General features: G+C 34.6%; 2 protein-coding genes across 6 annotated transcripts in view; one reads left to right on the top strand and one right to left on the bottom strand.

Moving 5' to 3' along the window:
- Positions 1–9,252, top strand: part of GCC88 (GRIP and coiled-coil domain containing 88 kDa) — a 28,271-nt gene extending 19,019 nt beyond the window's left edge. For both annotated transcript variants that reach the window (XM_069841703.1, XM_069841704.1), the window contains exons 11-12: positions 99–364; positions 8,784–9,252. In XM_069841703.1, the coding sequence (XP_069697804.1) occupies positions 99–364; positions 8,784–8,982 (465 nt within the window). In that variant the 3' untranslated portion in view covers positions 8,983–9,252. The remainder of the gene's footprint in view (positions 1–98; positions 365–8,783) is intronic.
- The window catches only part of LOC138710660 (protein arginine methyltransferase NDUFAF7, mitochondrial), a 39,496-nt gene continuing 18,870 nt past the window's right edge, over positions 264–20,889 (bottom strand). The window contains exons 6-9 of one of the 4 annotated variants that reach the window (XM_069841708.1): positions 16,584–16,727; positions 15,821–15,994; positions 12,673–12,724; positions 264–396 (exon numbers count right to left, since the gene is read on the bottom strand). In XM_069841708.1, coding sequence (XP_069697809.1) covers positions 12,680–12,724; positions 15,821–15,994; positions 16,584–16,727 — 363 coding nt within the window. In that variant the 3' untranslated portion in view covers positions 264–396; positions 12,673–12,679. Of the gene's footprint in view, positions 397–7,077; positions 8,960–12,672; positions 12,851–15,820; positions 15,995–16,583; positions 16,728–20,889 lie in introns of those variants that run through there. The other 3 variants (XM_069841706.1, XM_069841707.1, XM_069841705.1) reach the window with 3 other exon arrangements.

Raw genomic sequence — 20,889 nt, 5'->3', positions numbered from 1 at the left:
ATATTTTATTCAATGTGCCACAATGACACTAAAAATATATGTACAACTCAAGACATATATTAAAATTCATCAAATTTATCTTTCTACATATATTCCAGGAAGCAGTTGCTGGTTCAGGAAATGTGATGGATAACCTGTCACAGTCCGGTGGGGTTATCTGGAATCTGAGTCGAACAGGCGGTGGGGAGAGTCCTCACATGTTACATTATGCACATGAATTGGCTCGACGTGATGTTGAGATCTCAAACCTACGCAAGGCCAAGCACCGACTTGAATGTGCGCTTCGAGAACTGCAGAGGGTAGCAACCACAGAAGAAGATAAACATAGAGAAGAAGTGGACGATCTTAAAGAGGAAGTAGCAAGGTGAAGTCCATGTTCTATCATTATCACTTACTCTGAAAGGTGACATAGAATTGCAATGTTTTGATGTGTTGAATATAGGTAAGTGATAAATACTATAATAAACTTATAGGCCCATTTTGACACCTTCAACAAGAATTCAATACATTAGTTTCAGAATATACATAATAAATTATAAATGACTACGTAAACCAATACTATTGACATGTTAGGAAGGATGTCAGTAAGCAAACTGCTTTTCAATAATAGTAGTATAAATGCTGGAAGTACAGCATTGTCCATTTCAGGAAGCAACATAGGTTTTTATATCGGAAGTCAAGTTGTATTAGGAATATAAACAATTATATCGCATATCCTTGAACCTCATTGCAGTGAGAGTTAATAATATTCAAGAAAATCTCTCATTACAACAAACACACAGTTTCCAATGCAATACATAAAGCAAAATCACCAGTCTTTCATTTTTACATTTGTACTGCACTCCTATAGTATAGCATAGATGGTAAATCCATTTATAAATCTGGAAAGAGTATTAATTTTTTTCTCATATTGAAGTATTTTGTATATCAGAAGTACACTAAACGTTATCTGCAAGAAGAGTACATCAGGACAAACATATGTAGAATAGAAACCACTTTCAATTTTTTCTACATGTCAGATGGAACGTGTCCTTTCGTGGGCAGTGCTGCTGTATGCACATTTAAACTTGACATATTTTCCATATATCATTGACTGTCCCACCCTTCCAAATTACTCTTTTGTTTTTTCAAGCACTGTGCAAGGAGACCAGGGCATATCTCGAGCTGGTGTGTGATCATTCTGACCTAGTACTACAATTGACCATACAGCAATACTATAACTGTCTGCAGAAGTACTTTTCCCGTCAACTATTTTCCCACGGAGCTTGCCATGCATTCTATTCAAAACAATAATTCTTACTTATGTAAAGAGTGACCAGATTTCACAACACATCATAATAAACACTTCAGCTAATTCCATTTTTGTAGCTTTCACATCATGCTTCAGATTAATGGCTATTCCATCTATTCGTTTACTGGATATTCACATCATTATCTCCATAATTGTTGATACTGTAATTTTTTTTTGTTCTATGGGAGGGGCCTTAATTTATCATTATTTGTGCCAACTGTACGAACATGCTCATAGATGAATAATTTCAAGGCATCAAGCCCAGGACCTTTGGTTAAACGTACCAACTGAGCTACCCGGGAACTCTACCAGACACCGATCCAATTTTTCCCTCTGTATCCACAGACCTCAAAGTGGGCTGACAACTGTCAAGCAACCAACATTGAGTGCACACTAACTCTGTGTGACTTAATTTGTGGTTTTCTGTTAACGAACAGTGATTTGCATGTTCATAGATGTCGCTAGTGTCGAGAAATGTAGAACACTTTGTTTGCCAGAGACTATCCAGAGTGTACCACAGGTGGTGGATCTACATTAAATTCATGATGATCATCATCAGCCATACAGGTTATAGTCCCAGAAGGACTTAAGATCCACATAAGTTTTCAGCCCATCTCTTCATTGGACATTCAGTTGCTCTCCTGCCTCTAGGTTGGTAATGCAGGATTGCACAAGGAATTCTAGTCTTAGACATACGCCTCACATGCTGACACCAGTTATCTTGATAGTGGCATATGTCTGCTAGGATAGAGTTCATTTCAAGTTCCTTTAAGTTGTCTTCATTTCTTTTATGGTCCCACTTAGTATTGCCAGCTGTTCGGTGCACGAATCTCATTTCACTAGCAGTAATTCTACTTGTGTCAAATTTCCTTAGAGTCCCTGTTATGGTTTTCATACAGCTGATATTATGCAATAAAACATCGTACAAATTCGAACCAATAATGTAAATGTCTATTTTCATGCTAAAAATCAAACCAGTTTTCACTGTGCAGTATTTATAGCCTACTGCTAATGCTTGTTTTGTAAATACAGCTGAAATTAAAAATTGTAGCTACGAGCAAAATGTCACAATAAAAACATTGTCTTATAAATACTAAATATTAGGAATTAATTAAAACACTAAAGATTAAGGCCCAGTTGCAGAAAAACCAATCAAGAAAGCTTTGATTGGTCATAAGTTCTATTTTCGTTGCAGAAAGAACAATCGGTATTTGATTGGAAAAATCTTCCATCAAGATTCGATCAACAGATTTTTGCTGATCAGTGACTGATCCTTGATCATGTGTATGTTGTTACAGTAATTTATATAGGAAATAGTTAAAATAGATAATATTGTTCTAAAATGAACTGATAGATTCTTGTGATGAAGAAATTTTCAAACAATATGAAGAAATATTCGAAAAATACCCATAAGCGATGTCTGATGTCATATGGTGAATGATGTAGTGATTTCAGAGACTGGGACCAAAAAAATATAACCTTTTTCTTTCTGCATCACCCAAATACTTAATCCATGTCCTTGTTTTCTATTACATTCATTAAGCCATCTACGACGTTTAATAAGAGGACTCTATTACTATCAGAAAAATTTGCTCCCGTTTTTAGTTCGGTTCATTTCTTTCACTTTATTCTGTAGTCTACTCTATACAGAATCCACGAGTTTTACTTCTACAGAAACAACAAAATGGCAAAACATTTATTTGTTTCCTTGATCAGAGTCCACTTGATGCATTCGTTTGTTCCCTCTTAAAGAGAATCAAATTGGCCGTGGTTGCCAAATAGCAACGATGCCAAATACATTTCTTTCTTAAATCAGCAATTAATATTATATCGAGATAAGTTGATTGGAAATTCACTTTCATGCAAGGCAATGAACAATCAAATAAATGAGACATCAACTGATTGGTAATCAAGAGCTGATTTGATTTACATTTCTACAACTGGGCCTAAGAATTAACTCTCACTATAATGAAGTTCTCGTTTCATCTCAATTAAAATTAGCATTGTTACTAGAAAGAAGGTCATTATTTTCTATTTATTGCACACAATACAGTTCGTTTCCTCATTAGCTTGGAAAGTTTGTAAACTGAGAAATTTTTTCAGGGTAAGATGTTTCCTGAGAACTACAGGACAGTTTAATTATTTAGAGATCATGAATGTGAATGCGCATGATTTATGTTCTGTAAACATCATTTTGTTTTATAGTATCAGTCTTTATTTTCTCAATTCAATTATATGTATGACTGGATGTCCTGACCAAACAAAAAATATATTCAGAGTAGAACTTTTAAAATGTATGATGCTTTCAACTTACTTATGGTTTTTTACCTGGTCATTCAAGTATGAAGTAGTATAAAACTTAAAAAAAAAAAATATATATATATATATCACATAATAATGGTATTCAGTTTCAGTCCATTCAGTTCTATTAGTCAAACATAAATTATGCGTAAATATTTCTTAAAGATAGTGCTTTCATTCTCTAAAATTGCTAGGAATTAAATATTACGATACAAGGTTGGGAAGTCCTTTTTACAAAATCAAGGAAAAGTTTGAAAAACCAGCAGAGCGAGTTTTTCAATTTCCGAGATTTTGTAATGCACTTCACAAACGTGTATTGTAAAGCATTTTTTGCACGATCATATTTTCAAAATTGCAAATACAATATATTTTGTATTGAAAATTTAGAGCAATATTATTCCACAGCCTTCGCAAAATTATATTGTAATGGTAACTAAGTAACAATAAGTGCACTGTAATGGGTCTATTTCAGTATAGTTTTATGTTGATTTCCCTAGCAACAAGTTTCTGTGTAGGAATTTATTCTAACTTTCAAGGCCTAACAACAATAGGTGTAAACACAACAAAAACACGATCATGCAAAAACTTTTCTTTTATATCTATTATGTATGAGATTATCAAGAAGTCAGAACACTTTTGAAACCACTTTAAACTTTGTCACGCACGCACGCACACACACTCTTTCATAAAAGCTTGGGATTTATATGTGTGGTAAATGATTGTCGTATATTTCCGAATGTAAGGCGCACATCAAATTCAAGATACAATAAAGTAAAAAAAAAAAAAGTCCCCCCCCCCCGCATATAAGGCTCACTACAAAATAAAAAATGTACAATAGGAAAGCGAAAAGTTACGAGCAGATCGCGAAAATATTTTAGTGTACAGTAACAAGTTTAATGATCTCTCTTCTGTTTATCATGTTTTTTAAACCATTTCTACCAAGCGTGCATTGTTCAAAGTACCGTTCCTGAGAACAACAATGAGTATTATCATATTACCGTTAATAACTGAAAAGAGAAATATTAGCAAGAAGCTAGAAATGAGTGAGTGCATTGTTGAAAGTAGCCTTAGTTCCTGAGAACAACAATGAGTATTATCATGTTACCATTACATACCCGTAATAAATTGAAAAGAGAAATACTGCTAGTAAGAAGCTAGAAGTGAGTGAGTTTGTACCTACGTAAGATTAAGGTTGCTTGAATGGAGAGAAATATGGTACTAACCAAGCGAATACTGTATATGGTATACCTTATTTTATTTCATGGAGTGCAGTTTCATAGAAAAGACTTTGCCGACAGACCTTCTACTGCCCCCTACTAATTGGCTGTCATAAATAAATGTCTTCCTTACTGTGACGGAAATCTTGTCTTCTCCTGTTAGTAACCAATCACAACCCTCGTTCAAAAGAATTGACAGCCTCCTGTCAAATCCACGTGGCGGCATAGTTGTCGCATCTTTTCCGAATTCCAAGAATCCCGTCAGTTTCACTGCATAATTTCGAGAGTCACCAGGATTGTGGCAGCTGTGCAATGTTGGGACTAGGGAACGGGATGGAATTGTCAGAGTTGTTTGTGTAGGAAGTCATAAATCTGTAAGCGGGTGTTCAAAGAAGCCACCGAACTGCACTCCTTGAAATAAAATAAGGCATAAGAATGACAGTGATACTTGGTGCATTGCCGTAATATTTTTGCATTGGTTACCTTTGAACTTGTTAATTTTATGAGGTGATGATGTATGAATATGTAGGGGTGGCTTGAATACTGTAGTTTAATACAAATGTCGGTTTGTGGTATCAGTGATATGTTCATATTTGAATGCAAATGTAAGACGCACACGAATATAAGGCACACTCCGATTTTGAATGGCAATAATTGGGTTATTCGGAAATAAACGGTAATATAAATTTTCAAATATTACTGCCATTTTGTTCTTCAGTCATTAAACATCTTTTGCCAGGTCTTACCTCTGATTGATTTTATTTTGAAATAAACTGTGACTGAGTGGTTTACAGTATATCACATAGGCAGTCTAGGTTCAAGTTCTGGTCTGGTTTCCTCGCATTAGGCATCAACATGATTCTGTTCAATCTTCATTCCTTAGCATTGTCAATTAGCACCTGGTAACACACCAGTGGGGGAAATGGGCAGTCTAGAGACAAGCTTGAAACCTGAGTACTTAGCAAACCTTATTCTAGTCAGCTAGTGTGAGTTGGAAATGTGCCTAGCTGGAGGATAGCGTAATAGATCTAGTTCGCTGTGACTTCCCTCATGCACATACATACATAATTTTTAACAAAGTTTCAAGCATTTCAAAAGTGAAGAGACTTTGAGAACACTACATTTTAAAATGTAGTAATGACTGTACTTGTGATCTCGAAAGGAGTGGCAAGATAGGCTCAATCATTATAACTATGTTTGAAAACTCTACAGGCTCTTTCTTGTTTAGTGTTGTGGTTTAGGTGAGGTAAGGATTAATACATATCACCTGTGATGTTTGAGCTGCTGTTCAATAGACCTTCTCAGACAGAGCACTGTGCAGTGTCAATTAATTTACAAGATTTCGATCCCATATGTAATAAAAGATCTGGTCTTTTATTATAACTTCGAATGTAAATACGAGAATGCTCTGTTGTTAAATTGCCTCCTCCTATCAACGGACTCCTTTGGTATATCAATGAGTCCAGAATTGAAAAGGCTTGGCCTCTTTAATAAAGTCCCCCCCCCCCCAGGAAGTTACGTGATTTTTGCCTGTATCAGGGATATTCACGGCTGTCAGAAAGGTATGTATGTACCTGCTCCAGTATCAGGTAGCTTTCAAGGTACTGACAAGTCAAAAATGGTGCACGAGTGCCAAGTGACATTGAATGAGATTTCTAGCTGGAGGCCAATAAGACTTATTTGGTTCACGGAGTACTTAGAAATTAAAGATAATGACGATGATGTCGGTTTTTAGCAAGAGAAGGCTTTGTGCATTCTATTTGTTGGCCAAAACCTGTCCGTATTATATCTGTACAAAATGTATGGTAAATGAAAAGTCACTCAACACAGAACATATTAGAAACGTGTTATTGGATCTTATTGAAGGACCTATCATAAATAAACTTCTACTGAAAGACAGAAATTCAATCAGAGATTATAACCAGTGTTTTTCTGGTCATAATACCCTAATGAGATATCTATTTGTAATAAAACCCTTAAGAAATTTAATGCGTCAGAAATGTGACGTTTTCAGAATGCTAAGGCATCAAATATTGGAAATGGCTAAACTGTACCAATAGATATTAAATTATCAGACTTGCGGAACTTCCTACAGAAGATGGATCTCTAAATAATTACTCAGTAAATGAGGAACACTGGGCCCAAGTAAAAACCTAAGAGAAAAGGAATATTCTTATTTAGTAACGGAGGTCTGTCAAACCTTATGAACATCCCCTTTTCCTTTTCATACATAATTATACTGATTGAGATAGTACAAAGGCAGCCCCCTTCAAACGAAAAGTCTCTATTACTTTCAGAATAAATACAAATAAATAAAATAAAAATAGGTGTAGATCTCGAAATCACACTCCATGTTTCTTTCAGTTACCATATATTCAATGTTCAATTTTCATGGGAGCTTCCAGCACTTGTTTCTATATATCCATGAGGTCGTCATTACAGAGCGAGTTTAATCCTTAAGGCATAGATAAACGATGTAGGCCATGTCTGTTGTGACATTGGGTATTATTCTTTAGTTTTGTCAACATATGAATGCAGCTGTATATTAAAAACAAGAAATATAATCCATAGTATTATTATAACTAATTTAATTAATTAATTTTTTAATATTGAAGGAAGAAATGAATGTTACAATAGAGCATTAGAAATTTATTCTTGAAACTTACTTCTGCACAGGACTTTTAGTTGGACAGTAGTATCATTATGATGTTGATCATTGCGTGAATGAATTTCTGGCCAACTGGCCATAATTCAGCAACTTCCTCAACAAAACCTTCTCAGAATAACAGGTAAATTCAATACTTTCTTGTTCATGTGATAAAATAGTACAAACATAAAATTACTTAGTCATACGTTAAAAAGTGTTAAAATTTTAAAAAAGGTATATACCTTTGACAGACAGCCCGTTTCGGCGTGATGTCACGTCTTCCTCAGTGTCTCCTGAACTATTGGTGATCTTGAATTCTGCGATGTGCATTTGTCGATTGTAGGGGTGAGGGTATGTTGCTCTTATGGTGGGGGCTAAGTAATTTTATGTTTTTAACAAAGTGTTAACGTGAACTTTAATCAATGAAAATAGTACAGGTTTTTAAAAATGAACATAATTAAAAACTAAAATACTAAGTGGAAACTCATTCAGAAAATCAATAAAATCGTCTGTGTTTGGTTAGGCTCGGCAAACAAACCTGTGATGTGAATGTAAAAACAAGTGCTGAATGCTCCCAGTCAAAACAGAATGTGAGGTATATAAATTCAATACATAAAAATCTTTCAATTATCCAATATAAGAAAGAATTTAATGAATGATCACAATTTCTAACAATCAAACTGCCCTGTTTTCCTGTAAGATATAAATGTAATGTATATTAAATTTTATTCTTTGAGATCATATTTACTAACATAAAGAACAGTGCTTTTCAGACTTTGTGTGCACATATCATTATCATAACAGTACTGAAAGTACTGATCACTGGTGGTTTGTACTCTTCTAATGCAATACATTTAATAATAGTAATAATGTAATACTTTTATTAATTTTATAACAATAAAATTACCAAAAAATAAATAAATATTAAATTATTGACGGGTGCCATTAAATGCACACATATCACCACTTGAAAAGCACTGCATAGGACACAGAGTCTAAGACTCGTTTCTTTTTAATTATTGTGAAGATATGTTTTCCTTTACAGAACCAAACTTTTGTATTCATGACAAACGTACATTGTAACAAGATGTTAGACCATCAGTATGTTTCTCAAACTCTGACTATACAAGGTGGTCTCTCTCAACTGAATTATTAACACATTATCTTCAGTTGCACTTCTGTCGCAACAACAGGGAGAATTATTGTATTATGTCATGTTGTCTACTGTACATTGTTACATCGTGTAATAATCATAGCTTGAGAAGAGCTGACTGACGTTAAATTATTACAATATTTACATAAACATGTGCTTTTGCTTTTTTTTCAGATTGCAACGATGTCAGTCACGTGAGGGAGCCAATCTAGAATACCTGAAGAATGTTGTGCTGAGTTTCCTGTTGTCAAGTGATTCCAATTGTAAAAGACATATGCTGAATGCTATTGCCGCTGTACTAAAATTCAGTTCTTCCGAGCTGGAACGAGTTAGTTGTACCTATAAGACACCTGTACAAGGGAATTTAAAATAACATTTATTCATATGAAACTTGTATATAAGACAGAATTGGTCTTCCTTCTACAGTTATTCTCCAATACGAGAAATTTATCTCCAGTAAGTGTTACTATCAAGTTCCTCTGCACATATAGGTGGCAAGATGAAATAATTTTTGATGCACCAACAAGCAGTATTTATACACCAGGGTGATGCATGCAAATGATGTGTCATATCTGTTTAGAATAAGCATATTAACTGTCAAGTCACATTGAAGAATTCTATATATTTTCTGTAAATAAATTAAGATTGAAATCATAGAAGTTTCTTTTATTATAATACAGAAACATTAGATAAATAAGACATAAAAATCTATTTGTAAGGTTGGGCACTTGCCATAGCGTCCCTCTGGCAGCCATAGCCATGAGGGCTTGAGCTTTAAGGGGAGGAGGACAATGCAACGATAAAGAAACAGGAAGGAATACTGTTAAGCATTGATTTATTAATGATGTTAAATGTTTTTCACTGGCTTTCAGGATGAGGGAAACTATAGTAGTACAGAAAGCTCATCCTTGGACTTCGTTGTAAGACAGGTTTAGAACATAATGATAATGTGCCAAAAATACAGGACAAAAGCAATAGAGTGCCTGGATGAAGAGAGAATACTTGACCAAAGGTATAATGCAGAGGGCAAAAAAGCTTTAGAAAGAATGTTAGGTTCGAGGTTAGCTCTGTCCATCGAGGGCTCTACAGGTCTGTCCTGCGATTTTTCAACCACAGAGAAGGACTTCAAGGTAGGGCTCGAGGCAAGCCAGAATGATTCTTTGTGAATAGGAAGTCAGAAATGTTATGGAGGTGAATGTTGGAGAGTTGAAGCTAGCAGGGTTAATTTGAAGTGAATGAGCCAGTAGTGAAGGTGCTTTAGAGGATAATTCCCAGAATTGATCTATACCAGGGGCAGCTTTAGAGGCAGTGCCATCGTGCCATGGCAGCCTCATGGTCTAGTGGTCAGAGCTTCTGGCTATAATTCATGAGGTCCCGGGTTCGATTCCCGGTTAGAGCACAGGAATTTTTCCTTAAAGGGGATTATTCCTGTGTTCGTCCATGGTCTGGAATTTAGGTTAAGTTTAGATTTAAGACCTCTCCTGGCAATACATTATCATAATCATCCTATCACATCATCAGGGTAATGTAACTCCGCCTTCCAGGTGCCCCAACTTCAGAAGTGGGGTACGATTAAGCCACAGCCAGGAGAGAAGACCAGAAATGTCGAAAAGACAACCTGGTGGCACTGGAGAGAGAGAGAGAGAGAGAGAGAGAGAGAGAGAGAGAGAGAGAGAGAGAGAGAGAGAGAAAAAAACCAGAACACAAGAGAAGAAAGGAGAATTCATATTTTCCGCGCAAAACCAGACAGTAACAAGTTACGCTTGTACTTGTAAACTCTACAGCCAACATTATCATTGCTGCCAACCATGCTGTAACCAATGTTTGCAGCATGGATCTGAGCCATCCCATAAGAAATATAATGGGATGCGCACGCAATTTTCATCTTCTCCCTTCCATTTCAGCATCTAAAACGTGCCAGGCACAGTTTACCACTTTCGTTTTTAAATGCTTGGGTATCTGTATACAACCTTATTTACTATCTCACTCCCTTACCTCGCACTCTTGTCTGTTTTCCCGCTTAATCGGAATAAGTTTCTTAGAGGAAAGGCTGCAAAAATAAGGTAATAAAATCCTTGCCCGTTTCTTAAAATACTTTGTTTAAGAATGCTTTTATTTCAGTATATTTCTAACTGTAGTGCGAAACTGTAAACCTGTGAAGTGTTATCGTGTTATGTAGAAGTTGTGTATAGTATGTATAGTTATGAAGAAATTAATTCAGTTATCACTTTATTAAAATCTCCGCTTTTAATATTAACATATTATGAAAACTAAATTTCTGTTAAATAATTGACTTACACAGCATTTAAATATTCACCAAAAACAGAAAGTGCTAAAGTTAACAGATCTGGCAAATTCAACTTGGATGTTTATTATAAAAAAACAAATGGTTGTGTGGATGAGATAAGGAGAAGTGTTCTTCTGTTTCCCGTGTGTTCTGTTCCGAGGTGAACGTAACTAGTCAAAAGCGGTCTTGCAGATTTACTACCCTTAGAGCTAAGGGATAAACTAAAAAACAAAAAATCAAAAGTTCGTATGAATAACGTCTTCAGTTTGTCTGTGCTGGTTAAAGAGAATACTGAAATTCAGTTAAACTTACATTACAGACTCGCGATTGCAAAACACAACGAGCAAGTTGAAGAAAACAGATATGTCTTAAATTTAATAATAGACTGTATAAAATTTTAACCAGAAGTAGATTTAGTATTAACAAGATACGATAAATCCGACGACTTAGAATACAGGGGCATGTTTCGTGAATTAGTTCACTTCAGTTCTGAGTTAGATAAAGACTTAAAAAGTTAAAAGAGCACTCAACAGCATTTAAGGGTACTTCTAAAATCATTCAAAATGAGTTGCTTGACTGCATGTTGAAAGTGTACCATGTAGAAATAAAAAAGAACTAATGATTATAGACTATGTTTCTATCATGTTTACCAACGACTGATCTTTCAACTTCTCCTACTATTATGTTATGAGTCACAAGCGTAGCTCTGTTGGTTAAGGTGTTTGCCTGCCGATCCAGAGTTGCTCTCGGGCGCAGGTTCAATTCCCGCTTGGGCTGATTATCTGGTTGGGTTTTTTCCGAGGTTTTCCCCAATCGTAAGGCAAATGTCAGGTAATCTATGACGAATCCTCAGCCTCATCTTGCCAAATATATTATCACCAATTCCATCGACGCTAAATAATCTCGTAGTTGATAGAGCATCGTTAAATAACCAAGTAAATAAATAAATTACGTTACATTACTGATGGAATGCGTATCTATTAACTGACGAGTGTGCAGTTTTCCTCTAATTTGTCTGGACTTTCTGTACAGTTGTATACATTTTGGTGAGTTTAATAATAATAATAATAATAATAATAATGATATTATTGTTACTGTTTATTATTATCCGTATCTCTGGCACTAGGCATTAAATGTTTATAAGCCGCCACTGATATATACACATACCAGAATAGAGCCTCTGTTTATGAGTTCAGATGACATACAATGATGGTCTAAACATTGTTAAAGCATTAAAACATATAGGAATATGATGCAAAACGAATTCAATGAAGAGGAAAGAAAAAGTCTAGGTTTCAAAAAAGTGACTCATTTTACTGAAGCACTTCGATCACCTCAGTGAAATGTTTCGAGATACATATCAATACGTAGCATACTTTTTTTTTACCAGGTGCATAAACTACAGACAGTGTATGAATTATGTGTGTTTCTGTTACTCTTTTCACAACTTACGTTATTAAACAATGTGATCTGAAGCTTTGAGAACAACACTTCTAGATGACTGTCCGCACTGTTTTCAAGCATGAATTCTACATGGCTGTTTCATGATTAAATTACAAAACAATGTCAGGTTTACCATTAGGTATGTAGAAGTGTAATCCCTCCACAGGGCATCACACTTTCAACATTTTAATGAATATTAATAAATATAGGAATAAAAGAATGATTACATGCAAACTATTTTGTAATATAGTATCACGAGTAGAATAGTAGAACACATTTGACTGTTAGAAAGATGATGAGATATACAGTAATAAAATAAATACTGGTACTAACCTTAATCTCAGGAGTTTGCAAAGCCACTGACTGGAAATCGAACAAGGAGTTCCTTGAGAACAGAAGGGAAAAGTGAAAATAATTTAAATCGCTCTCCCATTTTATCTTCGTCTATCATCATGTGATAGCCCATGAGGAGGTTTTCCTTTTGTTTCTCATTACAATTTTGAAGTAAAACCTATCAGAAAAAAAAAAACATAAATAAATCAGTCATAGAGTAAGATTAAACACTATCTTGAAATAATGATATGTGATGTATGAAGAATAAAATAGTGTAAATTACACTTTTGATAGGAAGAAAAAATTTGTTTGTTCAGCATGTTATTATTTTTAAACAATTTCTAATTTAATCAACAAATTCATAACAGTGAAATTTTATAGCTAAATTAATTAACTTTGTTTAAATTAGAATGGTGACAATAGGTTCTCTGGTTCAATATAATACAGTAAAACTTCATTTATATGCTCTTCACACTTATACATTTTTTTCTGAAGTCCCGGCAAAATTCCTATACATTCCATGTTAATTTATTTCAGTTATACATTTTTCTAACTTATACGATGATATTTTAAACCCCAAGAGATACAAAACATTCATATGTTCTAATTAAATTTTGCTCAAAATTAGGTTAGCCATGAAAATACCATATTTATGCCATTGAATATAATATGCACATCAATTTTTTTATCCTAAAAAAAATAAAAAAAGAAACTGGCGAATATAATACACACCTGAGCTACAAACCACTCAAGATTAAAATTATATTATCAAGATAAGTTATAAAGGCACTCCCTTACCTCTAGCTATACATCACATTCATCCTCATTTGCAGTATCAGAACTGTAACTTCCGTTCAACAGGTCTGGGTTGTTGTCAGAACATTGATTGACAATGACTAATGTCATGGTACTCTTTCATCAGTAATCACTGGTGAATTGTTTTGGTTTAATTAAAGCAGAGTTGCCAACTCGTCAAATGTCACCAAGTAATAGTACAAAAATCATCAGTCACCAAAATCTATATTTTATTAATTTTACTCATATAGGAGCATTTGTGTTAAAATACAAATAAAAAATATGTCCCATTATTTAGAAATTATAATCATATCTCAAGGTTTAGAACATTTCCTCTTCTACATCCTTTACAAAGATGACATCTCAAGAAGTTGACGTTGTGGGTGTATATAACTGAAGAGTACCAATTTGTTTAAAATCTCTTAGTAAACTGTAGATATGGCAGCATTGGTTGACTCTTTTTAAGTCAAATTTAATATACATATACTAGCATGAAGTATTTCAGTTTTCATTCTATTTCGAAATTTAGATTTCGTCAAATTTCACTAACAGTAACACAACTCCACACTGCACTTCTCTTATAAAGTACCGTAAAGATTTTAAAAGGCTGTTACATAGGGAAAAGTTCTAACAACTAATTAACAAAGTGACCTGCTAATGAAACAGAACAAAGATGCACTGACTTCTGTAACTGTTGATTCCTACTTCCTGTTTCCTCATGCTCATAACCCCAGAAACTCCTATTCTGTGAGTTGCAGTGATGTAATCACTATGATGATGGGAAGGGGAATCCCCATGTGAAGACATTACACATTATTTTGAAAATCTGAGTGAAAATAATGCCAACCTTTTCCCAATCAATTAAGATTTAAGGTTAATTAAATGAAAAACCAGAATAAATCAAATTTAATTTTATGCGTCCAAAACCCCAGAGTTATCACCAGACTTCCCTTAAAAACACCAGGATTTCGATATGTCGCTAAATTACATTTTTTGGCACCAAATGGCTTCCCAAAAACACCAGATCTGGTGACAAAACCACCAAATTGACAACACTGAATTAAAGGCGCGCAATTGTTGGGAATCTGACAATAAAATACAAAAACAAAAAAATTTATTAAATCATTCTAGTAGTTAAAAATATTATTCTTATTAGTGACTGTTGTCAAAAATGGACAAGAAATTACAAATAAGTGCGCAAAAGACTGAAAAAATACGAACTCGCAGTGGCCGTTTCTGTCTGTTGTTTCCCACTAATATCTCGTAACATAAAACGACCATTAATTTTAATTTGAGTTCGAATTAATATGCATCCCAGTTTCAAGAAGACATTTTGTATAAAGATGTGCGTATTATAATCACGTAAATATGGTTCAATGTTTGTTCACTGTTAAGATGTGGCTGGCTTAGAAATTCGAAGCTGCCCATTCTTGTTTCTGCATGTGGTAGCTTCAGTAAATTGGTTATGTGCCAGTGGGAGAATCAATTTAGAGAGGGGAGAGAAGTATATGCAGAGGGAAGAAATAGAACATTTTAAACAATGAGAATCCATGTCCAAAGATGTGATCGCACTGAAAACAACTATACTAACACCCCTCTAACCGAAAATATTTTGACAGTAAACTCAACCTGATATGACGAGAAGGTTGCTGCTTAGTTTTTGAATTCCAGTGTGTGAAATGAAGAGGAAATGTATAACTGACTTTTTGTTTTTGTAAAATAACCTCTGGGTTCTCTAAAAGTCTCATAAGCAAGTAATCACATGTTAATTATTAATGCTATTTCAGATGTAATTAAATGCCATTTCAGTTGCACGTTTTTTTTCTCCAGATCCCCATAAAAATGTATAAATGATGTTTTACTTAGGCCTATATATTTCACCGTGATTGACTATCATATTTCACTGTGACTGCCTATCAAATTTTAACCAAACAGAAAGAAGACCATGGAAACTAGAAATGAAAGCTGTGATTAAATATTTTATTCTTCAAGCGTTAGCATGATCAAAACCATTTTTCATAATCATTAGAACATCAGTAATTAAACAATGACATACAGTAATTGGAGACGAGAATGAAAATTAATACAGTATAACTACATACGGTATCCACCCTTCTCTTTCAGTCTCGTTTTTTTCATTATTTGTCTGTTCACAAACCACAATTAAATTGGAATTTTCAGAGAAGCATGAGCCCTATATAACTATACTGATACAAATTAGAGAAATTGTAAGCAGATGTGAAAAAAATCTGCTAGCATGATATTGGAATGCTGAGAGGCAAATGATTTAAAAACATAAGCCTGTGCCATTTGAAAACGCAATATATAATATCTGCAGATACAGGATACAAACCTCCAGACGCACATCGATGCCCATTTGTTTTAAGAAGTTTCTTTGAGTCACAGGCCCGAAAGTTAATAGCTTATCTTCTGTACAAGCTCGGAAGTATGAAAAATCTACATCAGCTGTAAGATCGGCACTGCCTGGTTCAACCAAAGGGTCGTGAAGTTGGTGGTCGCGGAAAGCCTGGTAAGAAAGAGAGAAAGAAAAGTTACTGGAAATAGAACAGACTAATTATTGATGATGATAATGATGATGACGATGATCAAAATCAGGATGATGATGATGATGACGACGATGATCAAAATCAGGAAAGTACTACGTCATTCAATAAATAAAGAAACAAATTACAATAATTAATTAGTATGTACAGTATATGCGTAAAGAGAAAGCGGAAATTTTAGCTGCATTCTTTACACACATAATCTCTACAGCACCTATCAAAATATTCTTTCCCTGAAGTGCTTTTCCATACACTCAAACCCTCAAGCCATCACTAGGATCTCCAAATTACCCTATCTTGTTCACTCCTCCCCCATCAACTTATCTACACTGTTACTTGGTCCACACACAGAGATAAAGCTGGTTTATAATAAACCAGGAACGGAAACAGAAATGGAAACGACAATGAGAACAAGAATGGAAATAATGTTAAAATAAATGTATTTAAATGTGAACAATACATTTATTTTAACATTATTCCTGTTCTCGTTTCCATTCCTGGTTTATTGTGAATCAGCCAGTCATACTCGAAAGAAATGGGATAAAATCTTACACGGAAAGTATCAGTCTTTGTTCCATCATGTCCATAGTCTGCAAACAATGCAAAACCTCCATCCTCCTCCATCCTCATCGCGAGATGTTCCAATATTGCTCCACTCTCAACACACACCTCTACATGGTCTCTTGTCTCGTCTGCCTAAAAACAAATATCCAACATAACACTGATTATTGAAGAATACAATCTACAGTTTTATCTGGTACAAGAAAACTCTGAACGAGCACAGTGGCTCAGTGGCAAGACACTAGACTCGCATTTGGGAGTTCAAACCCTGTGGTCAGCCCATATGATTGAGATTTTTCACAGTTTCCTTCAGTCACAAAGACAAATGCCAGATTGGTAATTTACATACTATGCTTCATCACCGACTCAATCACCATTATCACAATAGTTTAAAAAATAATTTAAATCATTTAAAATGAATACAAGCCATACATAATGTATTTCGGAACAAGCCTTAATGTTCTCACTTGAAAGCAGCTCTGACACATGCCAAATATAAGATTTACAGAATTTCCATGCCACATCTTTTGCTAAATACATTATAAGACGTTATGAACTGTTCTATTGTTACGACCATGTTATTTAGGAATTACAATTTATTATAGGCAAAAATAAGTACATGTAAAGATTAAAAAAATAAACATCATCATCATCATCATCATCATTGGCCTGACAACCCATTGAGGGTCCTAGCCTTCCTCAGAAGTTTATTCCAGTCTTCTCTGCTTTTAGCACATTCGTGTTCCAATAATTTTTGCATCCTCAGTTACACTGTCCTCCCAAAAGAATAAGCAAACAAAAGAATGGAAACATGAAAAATAAATTAGTAGGATAATACAGAAACAAATAAGTAGGCCTACAATTTAAAAAATCTGTGACTTTTCAATATAACTTCATGATCTAAACCTCATCTGTGTCATAAGACAAACAATCGTCCACTTATACAAAGGTCATACTTCCAGTACCAAACATAGATTGAATGTTTCTATAAAAAATTATTCCATCCTCCTGCCTGAAAGCATCAGATTTTAAAGGGTTGCTGAGTTTTTTGCTAAATACATTATTAATAAGTTAAGAACTCTTTGATAGTTAGAACCATGTTATTTTGGAATTAAAATTTGTTAGAGATAAAAATAAGAAAATTAAATAATTAAACTTAAACATAAATCATAGCTCAGTCTTTTCCGCATGACATGAATCAAGTTCTTTGAAATAGATTATACAGTACACCATTTTGATTACACTCTAGATTGTTTTGCACAACAGGGCACGAAAAATGTTGTTGCTTCGGTCAGAAGAGAATTTAGTCTTCTTTTGTTCTTTAGCCAGAGTCTGATAGTTGTCGAGATTGATGGATGAAGTTTTCTTTACCGTGATAATTCCTACACCTGTTGCATCCTCAGTTAAATGATTATTTTAAGTTCCTTTTTCAACTACAGAACACAGAAAATTATTAGCTTTTTTTCATTATCTTCACAGTCTGTGCGCAATTTCGCTCCTTTTCCAATAAAAGGTCCTTTTCCTTATGGGGGTCTTCCAAGACAAAGGACCAGGGATTAAATCATCTTTTGTAGGATTCTTTAAAACGGAAGGCCAGGATTTGAATTTTGTTCTTAATTTGTCTCGCAAACTTCCACATCACTCAATAGCCGAAAAATGGAAGACACTGTTTCAGTCGATCACTGCACTGCACATACATACACTGACCAGACCGATAGAAACAAAAATTTTCCTTTTGGTTACAATGTTAGATACTTGTCAACACCGCATTTTTCCTTGAAGAGGGTCTAGTCGCTACTGTTCCTATGTCAGAGTGAGGGTCAGTTCCATTAAGTAAATGGTTGAAAGGGAGAGGCTTCTTTGCCATTTCTAGGAAATAAGGCCATCAAGGCTTGTCTCGAACTATATAGCTTTTATGACAATAGAAACAATCATAACAGTAGTCCACAGCCTCCTTACATACCCAAAGATCCTACACACACAATATGACTAAGATGTTAAAGCATGTACAAATAAACTTAATAAAAAAAGAAAACATACTGAAGTAAATTGCCATTATATATCAATTTCATTTTTGATGGATCTGGTGATTGAGCCTGGTATGGCCCAGCTGTGTGCCATGAGTTGCTGGCTCTGGGTGAGCTGACGAGAAAGAAACAAACTAGATTCCATAACACCTCATACGCAGAGCCAGATTTAGGTATAGTGGCGTCCCTAGGCAGTGCTAAAATTTGCCACCCCCAACTCCCACAAACAAGTTATAAGCAGCTATTTATTATACAGGTCATGGCATCTGAAGTCTGAATAGTGTAATACGTAGTTAGTCGGCGATTTATGCAATGGAGGGGAAAGGAATTGGCCACCATACCCCATTATCTCCTGGCCTATTTGCCTCATAAGTGGTGCCTTCTTGGTAACACTTGAGAGATTCAGACCTGTCTTCGGACAATTGACTAAAACAACAACTTACACTCATGTTTAGTTTAAATTAGTTTTAAGTGAAATGTTACAATTCAGAAAACAAATTACTGTAAATTACAAAATACATGCATCTTACTTGTAAATGATAAAGATTTCCTTTGCACTTTCTTCACAGAGAAAACATTGATAATGTCATCAAAGTCGAGCTGACGAAGCAAATCAAACTCGATGCAAAGAAACATATTCAAACTTATTCATTGTTGAAACAAAATTTATTTGTGAAAGCCAGGCTGTGGTTTATTTTTAAGCATTGATTTTGTTGCTGGTATAATTATTACGAGTACATCTTATTTCAATAGACAAAATACCCCTCATTTCTAGTGAAAAACAAAAACTGAATAGACTACAGTGGACTATATGTTGTCAGCAAACAGCTGGCTGGATACATTAAGAAGATTGATTGATTATTTCAATAGTAAGTATAAAGTAAATTGAAAACTAATCTGCAACTCTTTGCAGAATAAACTTTTCATATGGAATTATAGTGCACATGCTGGAAAGTGATTAAACAGTACTGTTGACGATGTACAGAATGGCGTAGATAAAAGGAGCCCATGAAAGTATAGGGTAAATACAGATGAAAAATACAGACGTGAAGTGCTGAAAAGAACTCACCTTTTACAGAAGATGTTGCAGCATCAATACACAGCTGTGCACGTCGAATCATGTTCATGTCTACGTCATTTCCTCTTAATAATAACAATAATAATAATAATAATAATAATAATAATAATAATAATGAGTAATTTTTTTTAAGTTGGTTAATTAATAAACTACTAGGCTATTTAGCGTCAATGAGACTGGTGATAGCGAGGTGGTATTTGGCGACATAAGGCCAAGAATTCGCCATAGATTACCTGACATTCGCCTTACAGTTGGGGAAACCGTCGGAAAAAACCCAACCAGGTAATCAGCTCAAGTGGGAATCAATGAGTAAATTGACTTTTGAAGTGTTCGGAAACATGACTAGGTAGCTGTACTTGTACTTTAGAATATTTTTGTATGGAGTGAGGACGAAACGTTCAGATAAATGATGTTCGTTACTTTTGTATGCGAAACTAGTTGGTCAGTTGGTGACAATCAGTTATTAAGCATAATAATTCCCGGAATATTGTCAATATTAAAACAGTGATTGTTTCGGAATATTATAAACATTAAAACAGTCATTGTTTCTGTATGATACTTTTGTAGAAACTGACTTTTTAAGAGCAACAAGGAGAAAATTCCGTACGAAATTTTCAGATATTGCCCTTGCAAACAGGTCAGCCACGATATACAGGATTGTAAATAGAGAGAAAAAATAAATAAATAAAATTTGCGCTCTATCAGAGATAATACACCTACACATACAATAAGTCACCTGGTTTCGGGAATTAAACTACAGTTCTGTTGGCTTGAATGTTTAATTTTTGTTTCTGTTTACAAATGGAGAATAAGAGAAGTGATTAATAAAAGGTATGCAATATACTTTCTCTTCATATGCAGTAACATTCCGAAATTAGCCCCCAGCTCATAACAAATTTTTCACTGTGGTTCATTCAACGTGTATCATGCGCGTCTGTTACAAATCAAACGAATGGTCGCACAGGTCTGTAGCTGCTTTTGATGTCGAAATATTACTAAGAGAGGCCGCGCAGCATTGTTAATTTTATATGTAACTTTTGCCCATAGCGAGGGAAAGTGGCGTAACGAGCATGATCATCCAAGTTACATTGGTTCCTGGTCTTTTTTTTAAATTGTTTACTTAACAACGCTCACAACTCCAGAGGTTATATCAGCGATGCTGATGTGCCGGAATTTTGTCCCGCAAAATTCT

Source organism: Periplaneta americana, chromosome 12 (assembly GCF_040183065.1).
Source record: "Periplaneta americana isolate PAMFEO1 chromosome 12, P.americana_PAMFEO1_priV1, whole genome shotgun sequence".
NCBI classification, from domain to species: Eukaryota; Metazoa; Arthropoda; class Insecta; order Blattodea; family Blattidae; genus Periplaneta; species Periplaneta americana.
This window is presented reverse-complemented; position numbering and strand designations above follow the sequence as displayed.